Raw genomic sequence first — 13,436 nt, 5'->3', positions numbered from 1 at the left:
TATTCCCCCTACCTAGCAGACTATACCTAGTGTACTGTAGCTCTTTCTGTGATTTTCCTTAATCAGCCTTTAAGTAAAGTTGATGTCTCTCACCAGCTCATGCTACTTAATAAAATGCAGTGTGGGGTCCTGAAATTTTGGATTTTCACATTTTAATTTGTACTTTGCCTTTTGTAGTTTTTGTGCATAAACTGTTGAAAATAATTAACGTCTTCCAGGCCAGATGGAGTTGAACAACAACAATTTAAACCATTGAATCATCAAGGAAAAAAGCCAAGTAAACATAAGGCTATTCAGATTGAAGCAATATGTGGATATTTTATGAATGAAAGGAACTGTAATATTGAATTGCAGACTACAATGTGTGGTGTAGTCTCGCCAAGCTTTACATTACTAACAGTAAGTGAATCGTTTTTATGGTCTTGGAAAGCTAAAGAGCCCAGGGCCTATATTTTACAACAGTCTGACTAAGTTTCACTTCCATGCTATAATTATAAAACTTATATTAAAAAGTGAGATTACAATTAGAATAGTGTATGAGAGAAGTAATGTGTGGCAAGTACTTCTAAATTGTATATTGTACAACTCTGCAGCTCATAATATTCAGTCTGGAGAAGACTTTAAGACTTTTCTCTTCAAACAATGGAAACCACAAGAGACCCTTCTTGCAAACTTATGATTTTACAAACTGATAATAGAAACACCTGAAGATTGAATGGTTAAATTTGAAATTACATGCACTAATTTCACAGACATTTCACGAGTCCTTCATAGTACACAAACAAGATTTGTGGGCCAAAGTGTTGTTTTGAACTTGATAAAACCTTCTGTCTAAGGCTATTTTTAGTTTCGCGATTAATGTATTCTCTCCCCAACACATGCAGTTGTTAACACTGCCACATCCTGTTATGTTATTTACCATTTATTGAGGCATCTTCTACTTCATTGCATTATCTTCTTGGTGTAAGTGTTGGACCTAGTTATTATGCAAATTTGTGTTCATGTAAAGAATTTTATTGCCATTATGACAAAGATAATGACAATGACAATGCTTAAAGATGATGATTTCCAGAACGCTATTTGCTAATAACTTCGTAGACAGAGGATAATGGAAAGATGGTCGTAACTGCTTTTTTCTAGAATTATCACCATAGTAAATATAAAGAGTTACTGTGCAATTACATGCATTGACTTTGCTAGTCCATAATCTTGATACTACACAGTGCTGATTTCACCCTTCCGTACTGCCCTTTACATGTCTACCACATTAAAGTATTATAAACCTCTAGAAGGTTATGATATGGGTGAAATACTTATTCCAGTAAGAGTACAAGCCTGCCATGTCATACATTTGTTCCTCTGGAAAAACATGTTCCCCAACATTGTATTTTATTCACCATTGTACCTCCATCTTTTCATATTTTCTCTGTTCAAAACCACTTGGCTCCCATTTAAAACTACAGTACTTAATGGTACAGACTGAGAAAAATGTGTAAATGTAAAATAGTTTTATTAATCACATGATCATTTCAACAAGAAATGAATTGTGATAATAATTGAGTAATTAGTGATGTCATGCATTATCTTACAACAGAACTCTAATTTGCATGTCATTTGTTTGGTTTGTGTTACAGAAGGTACAAAAAAAGTGTTGTCTATATGCGTTAATCATTTTCCTTTAATATTAATCCAACAACATCTCACCTTAACACAAGCCTGCACTCTATCAATCAGCCAGAACACAATTCTACTTTATGTCTGCCTTTATATTATGGTAGTTGCCTCCAAGATATCCTGGTCACATTTCTTCTCACAGAAATCTTCAAATCCCTTTTCTTCCGACTGATCCCTTTTACCAGCAGGGAGAAGAGTGCAAAAGATCTTGCAGAAACGGAGCTCCATGCACATTTTGATTTTGATGTTATCTGAGGGTAGCATAAGAGATCCACTGAAATGACAGCCGCCCATTATCTGATTGTTAGGAGCTCTAGAGGAATGTTACTTAATATTATTCCACAACTATCTTGCTGCCACCATGTTATGGCAGGGTTTTTTTTCAAACATGGAGGCTTTTCTACCTTTGAAATTTAATATTTTTGCACGATACAGATCTACATTGAGATTTCAGGATGACAGTTAACAGAACATGTTTTGGATGTGAATGTTCTCCTTCATATTAATCATGATAGGTGATATGAAAATTTTTGAAAATGGGAGGAGGTGCTAGCATTGCCTAGTATTTGCAAAAGGCAAGGGAATTCTCTTATTGGTTTTAAGCAACACTTATTTCTTGCAATTAAATATGCATTTAAAAATTGAAACTGAATATGAATGAACTAAGCTTTCATAATTCACTAGAAAATCTTCTTCATAATCAAAATTACCACAGCAGGAGATGCTTTACAATCTCTAAACCCCCAGGCTCAAGACTTAATAATTTTGAAATGATTGCCTAACTGACACTACTGGGCTTCTTCTATACAACTTGCAAAGATACTTACAGTAGGTAGTGCAGTGACATGCTGTATCTTTCCTGGTTTCCGTCACTAAGCTAAGCTCTGCCCCCCCTGTATTACTGAGATGTCCAGTGCGGACCATTCCCTTACTCAGTCATGACCCTACACAGATGGACAGGTCTGGAGGCTGATCTGGGATCTAAACAGCAGAAACCGGACCAAAGAGCATTAAATGTGTTCCATATGTGCACCAAAAAATACCGTAACGCACCCAAATATCCTCCTCTACAAGGAAAGAAAAAAAACTATTACCAAAAGTGGAACATGAAACTGGATTATGTTAATAGCTACGTTGTTAACAACTTTGGGGATCAGGGACTTGGTGTTTTGCTGAGCTGCGGAGAAGAATTACAGGAGACAGATTATTGGCACACGCATTTGTCAGGCCTGCAGCTGATTTTCTATTCACAAGCCTGGCTGTGGGGCCTCTTCCAGAAGATGTGGGAGCAGGAGGCAAAAAAAAGGGCATGAAGGAAACAGCATAAACCCCTACTGTGCTCGTCAGCAAAGAATCTCAGGTGAAAGTCTGGCCTGCCTGCTCGGAGAATGCCAGATCACGCACGGCTTCAAAAATCGGAACTTCTGCCTAAATTCAGATCCATTTTTGAAGAAAAAAAAAAAGTTTAGGGTTTGAAAATGGCAGTTTTGTTATGGAGCACTGCCACTGCACAGGAAAATACAAGAAAGACCATTTACAAATGTCACAAAAGCACAGCAGAGAAGGAACAATAAACTGACGGTTTCCAAAATGTTTTTTTTTGCCGCTGTTCCACTTTCTCCGTAACGCTCAGAAATAGTTTTAATGTTGCTAAACTGTCCAGGGACAAATCGTAGTGTGAGGATTTTGGATCTCTTTCGGTTACTTGGATTTGCTGTTGGAATACATGAGAAATATACAGATTGTTTAGAAGGAAAATACTTCCACTATAAGAAATTAAAAATGAGACATTTTCAACTTTAATTTTAGTAGGCAAATTGAATGGTCAGTTATTGCATTAGTTCAATCTTAAGGCATTCTTTTTCATGTATAGCTGGAGGATGACAAAACTGGCTTTGCTTTTACTACTTCTTAATGATGCCCTACAATACATTACAAATAAATTGTTGCAATCTAAAACTGAAGTTTACGGAGTGTTTCAAAATCTATTGCTTATTTATTTGCAAAAGCATCTTAACAGAATCAATTGGCATTGATTCTGGCATGTGTCAGTCGGAGTATATTGCCGTCTTTCCCTCTCTGTGTTTATCATAATCTGCATACCGTACAGTGCATATCATAATTCTAAGTCTGTGCTACCAGAAAAACAATATGTATAAAACACAACTCTGAAGGCAAGTGGAAAATGAACAGAACTGGAAAAAAATGGTTCAAAAAAAGCTAAAAAGAAAAAAAATGAATAAAGAAAAAAAAACAACAGTTGGTCATTGTGAAATACCAGAGATCCCTTGAAAGCAGTTTGGCTCCCCTCTGATGCTGTTCCGTCCAGTGCTGAAACAGGGATTTGGCTTGGCTTCCTTCTCCAGGCTTTAATCCGAAACCCGATACTAAATACTCCTCAGTGCCAAATACGGTATTTGCAGAAAACTATTTAGAGTAATGACACTTCAATTATCATTATTATTAATATTATTTCTTGAATACTACTGCGCTCTGCCTGGGGCAAGAGGCTCTTACAAGACACGAATCGGACTGATTTGTTTGAAGCAGGATAGCTTCAAAGGGAACTCGGACACAGTATACAGTTCTACTGCTTTTGTGGATATTGTATCACTGCACTGTTGAGCCTGTCATTCCCTGACCTCACTTTCTCTTCATCAATACCTGCTTTCCTATCTTTTCTCCCCTCCATCACCCAACTTTGGAGGCCATCTTTATTATTTAATTAATACATTTTTCTTTCCTCTTATTTTTCCTTTATACTTTATACGCTCTCTGTACCTCACGCAACTTTCAATACTTACAACTTTTTTCTAATTTTGGTCCCATTAAGATAGGTGTCTAGAGGGCCCCATACTTGTTTAAATTGATTGATTTTACCTTCCAGACTGTAAGTAATCTTTTCACATTGAATCTGTACAATAGCTTCTCTGTCCCTTTCCGTGTGGGGTGGCCCCATATTGTCCACCCATTTTCGCAGGATACCTGTTTTAGCAACAATGCAAAAAGTAAAAAAAAAGTTCTTGTACTGGATTGATATTTTAAACTTAGATAGATCCCCCTAGATGCAACTAATTGTCATTAACGGGATTGATAATATATAACCAGGTGTCTGCGTATTCTCTCTACTACAGCTGTCCAAAAGGACTGTATGCAGTATATGCTGGAACAATACCTGCTTTGAAATATACGCACTTATTTTTCCCCAGGGTTTAACAAAACCTGATGAGAAGGCCACAATAAGAGCATGGGCCTCGAGAGGACAGATGTCAATCCAAGCAAGATGATCACAGAAGGCTCCCTTAACACCTTGTGCAAACTAAAATCATCAAGAGCTGGGAGTTTAAGAAGTACAGGACACATACTACATCATGTCATACAAGTGTTTGCTGGTTCCATCGGGTGAGACACATAAACCCTCCAAAAGTACTTGCTAATTCTATGCTGCCACAGTGAAATCATGGGAAAAACACAGTGAAGCACAGAGAAGTGTGGTGAAGTGCGATACAAAATCCACGGATCACAACAGCAGTCCAAAGAAAATACACGGACTAAGCTTGGGAAAACCGAGAATGCAGAAAACGTACCATGGCCAGCGTGTCATTCATCTTCACAGTCTGGTAATGCATTTTTGGTGAAAGAAGGATGGGATCACAGCATGAACCTCAGGGCAGATGAAATGACATCGAGGGACCTCAGGGAGGTTATTCAGACAAAGCCAAGACCCCAGACAGGAAGGCTGTTCTCCCAAAACTCACCTTTGTCCCATTGGGTTGTAGATCTCATCGCTCTGACAGCCACTGATGGTGATGGGGTCGAAGTACTGGAAGGAGCGGAGGCCCACCCCAGATATGGCCACGTAGATGGACCGGAACTTCACCAATATGGCCTTCGTGTGGTAAAAGGGCAGACTGAGGTCGTGGGTGACAGGGATAACAAGGGGGTTGTTTCGGCAGCTCAGTCTCCAATCCCCTGTTGAGAAACACAGAGCATGTCCAGGTTACATCATTTTAAATTTGTAGCTTTCTGGTTCATCAGCCCTTGAGGGAATGTGAAAAACTAGAATTAAACTCTCCGGTCAAAAGGTCCTTAAAAATTTGGTTCGTTTTAACTATTTTAACAGAGATTTTCTCTGTATTTACAAATTGACTGATATGATTTTTTTCTAAGCACTTAATCAGCATGCACTAAATGATAGAACTCAAGATAAAAACGTACCTAGGTGATGCCTGTCTTCTTTAGTGTCCACCAGAAGCACAGTAATATTGACTTGGTTTTGCTCAACGTAGTCCGTGCCATCCGCAGCCAAGTGAATTATAACAGCAGCAGCTACCATTGGGTGAGAAAAGTACGCCTATGTGAAAGAGCATAATGAAACAAATCAGGGACGTCGGCCTAAAGCAGGTGGTTTCTACGGGATACCAGCTTCAGGGCTAAATCTTAAAAGGAAAAGAAAAAAAACAGGTTGTTTGTCTGTCTGTACTTCTAGTGGCATGTTCTACAAAGGCAAGAGGCAGGCAGTTTCACATGACAAGGACAATATACAGGTAATCTGCTTTATTTTTTTAATGAAAATTACTATTGTTACTATATATTCACTGATTTACCCTCAAAAGCTCAGAAAACTTGGAAGATCTTGAAAAATCACTGCAAGTCTATGGCCCACGCTTTCAGAAAATTTGTTCTGGATATATGAGAATAGCCAACCACCAGCAGTAACTTGGTATCACAGGTTGTCATGGGGACAATATCCCTTTAAGTTGATTTTAAATCATCAGATCTCACTTAAACCCTTGAAAAATCTACCGTTACTAAGTGGTAGATGATATTCTTTTCCTTTTCCCTGTACCTTTCAATTTTAAACATATTTCTTTAGTCTGAGATAACATTTCTTTTCATAGACCATTGAAAAATTCATCGTCATCGGTCGATTTTAAAAATACATTCTGTTGGGTTTTTTTACCGTTGTTACTAAAAAGTTGCACATCTTAGGCAGATAGATATTTATATGAACAAGTAATAGGTTTATTCCATGCTGAAAAAAAGAAGAGAGAAAACGCAACGTTTCGGCCGTGGAGCGTTCTTCAGGCGTGTCGACACCTGAAGAAGTCAGTCGGAGGTCTGTCGGAGGTCTCTGCCGGGCTGTTTACTTCTCGGTCTTCTTCTGGATGTTGGGCAGCATGCCGCCCTGCGCAATGGTCACGCCGCCCAGAAGCCCACACACCTGAAGAAGGCTCCACGGCCGAAACGTTGTGTTTTCTCTCTTCTTTTTTTCAGCATGGAATAAACCTATTACTTGTTCCTTTGCAGCCTACGCATGCTGACGCAGCTACCCACCTGAACTAGATATTTATATACAGAAGATTGGTTGGCTGATTGATTGATTTATTGGCATGTTGCCAGAAGGCTGAAACAATACTACTCCGACTAGTCAAAGCCCTACATTGACTGTGCTCTTTCAATTATGATCTGTCACTTGCTGGCTAGTGGCATGACCATAATGCTCAACATCCTCGTTTATTGGTTGAGCCATTTAAAAAGCCCTTAAGTCGTATTATGTGGATAACTAACACCAAGTAGTTTGGAGTTAGGGTTAGAGATGTTAACCCGTGTGGATACTGGTCATTCTGTGGACACTCTTACCTTGAGCCAAAACTGTGGATTCCAGGAAGGCTGTTGGTGCTGTGCTTCCCGGCAAGGAAACCAAGCATATTGGGAAACTCCATCTGACAGGTCAAACACCTTTGACTGACAAGTCTGGAAAGAAAACCCAAAGCACAAGGGCATTAAATGGATGGCCTGAAAATATGGCACCATGACCATGATAAGAACCATCTTTTCCATCTTGGGTGAGGTATCAATATATTATTGAATTGTTACATAAGCGTTTTTCCTTACAATGAACAAAACACACTCATGTGATTTCATGCAAGCCCTTAGGACATCAATCAATCCTTCCTTTTTTGTACTAGAACATCATTTCCATCATTTACTTTCAATTTTGTTCAATTATTTTCACAGCCGTTTTACCAATAGATCCCTTGTAATATGCTCTCATATTATAATACTTAGCAACTTTCTTAGGAAATTCTTAGGGTGTTTATAACGTTTCATGTCCATTCAGCTGGCCAAAGAAAAAATTAAGAACCTACTACACGCACAACCTACTAAAATAATGCAAAGGACCACTGTGGGAAGTGAAAACAGTTTGAACAGGACATGGCAAGTATTTCACAAGATTTTCAAAAACATGCGGTCGAATTTTACCTCACTCTTCTAGCAACATTGCTATCTGCTGAGGTTATGATAACATCAATAGTACTGTATGTAGTAGTAAGCTTCATATTCTACACAATGCCCTTACACATCTGCGGTATGCGATTCAAAGACAAGCTTCATAAAAGGCTCAGGTTTAACAGTACAGTTCATGGGAAAGTAGACTCTTTCTATTTATGTTTTGTGTCCAATCACTTTTGGAGATTCCGAGCTGAACATTTCTCAGCTAGAAGTCCAAGTCCATTCTCACGGACCCCAGTCACAAACTGTTTTCTCTCCTACCGTCCGGTAAATGATATCGAAGCATTCATTCAAAGACTAACAGATTACAGAACAGCTTCTACCTCCAGGCAATAAGACTGCTAAATAGCCAAGCTGCTGTTCCTTCAGCAAATCACCCGTAATGGGTACATGGACATACAGTTTTCATTGCACTACACTACTTGGACATAATATATTGCATACACCCTGGACACATCACAGCTCTATTTATCTTGATCTCTGTCGGAGTTTATTTTATTCAATTTCTATTGCACTATTAAGTATTATCTAACTTTATTTTGTAACTTTAATTTTGTGATTTTTGCCCCCCTCAGTGAGCTTGCAGAAAAGACATTCCATTGCCAGCAACTACTGCTGCACGCTGTATTGTTGTGCATTTGATAAATAAACTGATTGATTGATTGATTGATTGATTGATTGAGTTTGGGACGGAGTTGTGTTTGACTAACGGGGGTATGTCTGCAGTAGGCCTGTTGCCAGGCTGAGGTGCTAGGGGCTGGGAGCTTGCTGCGTATTGTGGGAATGTGACGAGGATGGTGTCCTCCTGTGTGACAAGTGTACTGCAGTGATCTACATCTGTGCAGCAGATGGCAGACTGAGGTTTTCACGTCTCTCCCCAAGGATAGCACCTCAAACATCACCAAACAGCCGCAGACAGCAAGGAATTTGTAGGAGGCTATCCCCCAAGCATGTGCACTTTCAGGTTCAGCAGAAATGAGGGAAGCTCAGCTGATTGATGTACGCAAAGTACTTGGCTTTTGTTTTAAGAAGATGTAAATGGAAGAAGGCTGTTTGGATTTTCTGCAGTTGTGAGCACAAGATTGTAGCTCTTTTCTAGAAAACAGGGAGTGAAAACATCCCGTCTTTGAATGAAACACAAATCTGTATGCTATGACTGTTGGTTCAATATCTAGGATCTGTTTTTCCATTTCCAATTCATAGGCTTTCGGGTATTGATCCAAAGCTGATTCTAATTGTAAAGAATTCTGTTTGTCAACAGTTTTGAAATTATTCAAAGACTGGGAAAAATGGGAGCTTCATACTAGACACGTTTACTAGAACAGAAAAGATGTTCTGCATTCCCAATCGGGTGGCCTAACCTGCATGTTTGAAAACATTTTAAAGATATTTTTCTTATTCACCACTACAAAGAATGAATTGAAATCTGGAAGAATGCGCATCTGAAAATGTGTTAGGTTTTATACTTTACACACCTACAGTACACCTGCTAGCTGCTGTTCTACCAAAAATGTTTGCTCAAATAATAATAATAATAATAATAATAATAATATCAATGGAATAGCTGGGTGAGCCAAACTGGATGTTTAACTGCCTTTTCTTTTTCTTTGTTGTTAAGCCCATGTCATGGAAAAAAAAGTAAAAAAAAGTTAAAAAATTGTTTGATCTTGAAACTGGTACAATAGGTATCATTCTAGCTTCTTTTACATTTACTTGAACAATATTCACACTGTAACAATAAGTCTCTTGAGACTTGCTTGGATGCCCTCAAAACTTAATCACTTTGGAAAATAATCACCAGCATTATTTTCCAAAATTATTCCACTTTTGAGGTTTGCGTACCAATAACTAAGCTAATCCAAGGTTTTCATTTGACCATTTCTCCAAAAATGGAAACACGGTTCGCTTTGTTTTCTGTTAAAATTCACATTTTGTTTTACTTTCCAGTACAAAATTGTGTTGTTTCATAATAAAATACACATTTTTTTTATTATGGTTTCTAGACTGAACATAAGCCACTGGGTAGATCTTCTTTAGTTTATTTGGGATGATGGACATAATCTTAAATCAGATGAGCTGCTAGAATCTTTAACTGATGATATTTTTTCATGTTCACTCCATGACAACAATGTGTAGAATCCCCTCAGAGGCTTCCTACAATGACAGCTTTACCAACCCCCATCAGCTGGAGAGCACTGATATGAAGCACAGCAACCTGGTGAATGCTGACCTTTCACCTGGCTCATGAACCTCACAAGGTCATGTTGCTAATAGCCCCATTTTCAAGTCTACTAAACCACCAAGACAAACTTCAGTCTGCATGGATCAGGGAGCTCTGTCATTAAAAATCTTAGCCAGACCACAAGATTATTCCCTTTGACTGGTGGTTCTGAACTCACTTGCTATAAATTTAATTTTTATTTTTATCTAGCAATGCACATTGATCTTTTCATGGAAAACTGAACTGTACAAGAAAACAATCACAAATTCTACTTTTCTGTTGTCTAAAAAGGACATGTTAAAAGACTGTAAGTGAATCTGAAACTATTTTTGTCATGAAAATAGTTAATTCTTCATTTGGTAGTTTATTTTTATGAACAGTTCATGGAAAGAGTATTTTATACTTCCATATTGAAAATCCAACTGTTTTCTTCAGTCCTCCTAAAGTAAAGCCATATGGTATTTCCCTGTGTTATGTAATTCCAGCACGGGGTTGCTAGGGAAAACAGAATTGTGTTGATATGTTGCACATGGTGGGATATTGTCCATTTATGCAGTGAAAGACTGGAATTAAGGAGGTTGGGACCACTTTTTGATCTTGTCCAAGAAGTCTGTGAATCAAGCCATTTACCCGCAGCAAACAGATGTAAACTCATTAGGGACCCCCGATTCAATCAATTTATCAATTTATTTCTTATTTTGTGTTTTGTTAAAAGCAAATTTTAATCCTTACCTCAAAAGAAAGTTCAATCAAAACAAAGAAACTCACTGAGTGATTGTGAAATAGCACTTATGCATTTGGGTTTATAATTGCCTTTAGCTGACTTTAGTTTGTGGCACGAGAAGAAAGAAGAAGAAAATTGAACGGGAAATCCGGCAAAAAACAAAAATCAAACAAACTATCCCAAACTGCAGTTCAGAACATATTAGGTCATTGTATATTCACTGTGTACTTCAAAACATCTCCGTAGTGCTACACTGCCAATCCTCTTAGTCCTCTCTGTGTTTGAATCAGGCATACCAGGCAAAATATCAACACTTACTAGGTTTGTCGCACATGTTGAAGTTGACAACCCACTGTGGATGGTTAAACATTTCAGTATTCAAAGAATCTGAGTACTTAATCATTTAGTACTTGTGTTGCATCTGAGTACTTTACAAGGTTTATATTTCTTTACTGATACCCATATTTAAAATATTAGTTGTCTTAAGATACTAAGTACAGTAACAAAACTTTCCACTTGTACACTGTATATAAATGTAAATACAGTATAATACTAAACAATGTTATAATGTCCAAAGCACTGTGGGGTTCTCCGAGATACTAAAAACCTTCACAAAAAACAGATTTCTGCTGCTTGCATTCTGATGTGTGGAAAAGCTGAACTGTGGTTGAATTTTAGTCTACATCAGAACATACTGTATGTCTGGTCCATATTTCCTTCTAGGGTCTTATATACAGTATATAAAAAAACTCAAATGCATTTAGATCTTCAGAAATGTCTTAATAAAACATGAAGGTAACCCGACAGGTAACATGTAATACAGTAACATAATATCCACATACATTAGTTAATTAATAAACTGATCCAACAGTAAATACCCTCAAGTGAATAAGTATTCGAACCCTTACATTTAGTAACAGTTCATAGCTCCTTGAGCAGCAATGACTTCAACTAGACGTTTCCTGTTACTGTCTCTTGCATTGGCCTATTATTCCATATAGAACGACTTCATGTTGGTGACATTTGAATGGTTTCCTTGTACAGTATGAACAGCTTGCTTTTTTTTTCCTTCTACAGTACAAACATTCTGTTGTAAATCTGTTGCATGTTTAGGATTGTTGTCTTTCTCAACTTCCACTTTCTCAACTTCAGCTGACAAATTGATGTCCAGATTAGAATCAGAAGAATTTTCTGATACAACATCCCGTTTGTGATTCTGTCAATGATGGCAAGCCATCTACTGTACAGTCAAAGACACCATACCATTCTCAAAACACAATACTCCCACGAAGATACTTAGCGTTTGGGATGTTGTTCTTTTATCAGTTTATTGGTAGCAGTGTTTGGCTTTTACCACACAACATATTTCTCATTGTAACCAAAAAAAACGTTTGTCTCATGTGCCCAAAGACGATTCTTGCAGTTGTCTCGTTGATGTTCTTTGATAAACTTGAGACAGGCAGCAATGCAGAGAGTAATGGTTTCTTCCTTGCTATCCTCCCATGAAAAACATTACTTTTTAGTCTTTTCCTGACTGGTGCATGAAAACTATGATATTAGCTGCAGCAAGAGTGGCCTGCAGATCCTAAATGTTACTCTGGGTTTCTTGACTTCCAGGAGGGTATTTCAGTTTGCCAGGCCTGGGAACTGTCACCGAGGTCTTGAATATTTGTTTCCATCTCTGTGGTTCATACCAAACCCAGAAAGTTTCTCCCCATAATTTAGGATAGGGTTGCCAAACTCTGTCGTTGTTTACTTATTACACAATAATTTCACCACCTGATTCTAATTATCCATGTAATTGTGCTACAGTAAGTAACTAGGGGGTTACTTATTATTTTACATAGATTGATTCTTCATTATTAATTTTCTACTTCATAAACCACCATGTCTCAATAAACACTTAATTAGTAAATATAAACTTTGATGGTTATTTAAGAAAGGAGGTTTCAATTAAACAAGGGAATCATGGTAAGACATTATAATTCCTATAATTATACTAAAGGTCCACTGAGTTTTTCTCTGCGCTGCATACAGTAGTAAAACATCCAATGATGAAGAATTAACAGAGACAAGATTTACAAATCTTAACTTAACTTCTGTCCTCGGCACTTTATAGCCCATGGCTTGTGTTCCCACATTAAACTTTAAGTGGGTTCTCGGTCACTGCATTTGGAATGTGTGAGATTAGTCAGTATAGCTATACTGTATTGAAGTCAAAGGTAAAAGCATCCTTACTGGCTTAGGAGACTACTCTGAGAAGACATTTTGAGTGGGATTTTTATGACCTAGTGGAACACGGGTGGAGCGGTGGCACTGTGGCTAAGGATCTGTGCCTGTGGCCGGAAGGTTGCCGGTTCAAATCCCGTGGCCGGCAGAGGAATCCTACTCCGTTGGGCCCCTGAGCAAGGCCTTTAACCTCAAGTGCTCCAGGGGCACTGTACAATTGCTGACCCTGCGCTCTGACCCCAAGCTTCTCTCCCCTTATGTGTGTCTGTGTCTCATGGAGAGCAAGCTGGG

At 38.2% G+C, this 13,436-nt stretch overlaps 1 protein-coding gene across 1 annotated transcript in view; it reads right to left on the bottom strand.

Moving 5' to 3' along the window:
* LOC148816084 (pappalysin-1-like) overlaps window positions 1-13,436 on the bottom strand; it is a 208,895-nt gene that overhangs the window by 74,510 nt on the left and 120,949 nt on the right. Inside the window, exons 11-13 of the mRNA XM_088940554.1 lie at window positions 7,318-7,431; window positions 5,893-6,028; window positions 5,433-5,646 (exon numbers count right to left, since the gene is read on the bottom strand). Coding sequence (XP_088796680.1) covers window positions 5,433-5,646; window positions 5,893-6,028; window positions 7,318-7,431 — 464 coding nt within the window. The remainder of the gene's footprint in view (window positions 1-5,432; window positions 5,647-5,892; window positions 6,029-7,317; window positions 7,432-13,436) is intronic.

The sequence above is a fragment of the Atractosteus spatula genome, chromosome 23 (genome assembly GCF_055471065.1).
Source record: "Atractosteus spatula isolate fAtrSpa1 chromosome 23, fAtrSpa1.hap1, whole genome shotgun sequence".
Classification (NCBI taxonomy): domain Eukaryota; kingdom Metazoa; phylum Chordata; class Actinopteri; order Semionotiformes; family Lepisosteidae; genus Atractosteus; species Atractosteus spatula.
The sequence above is the reverse complement of the archived record's forward strand: the minus strand, read 5'-3'. Positions and strand labels throughout refer to the sequence as shown.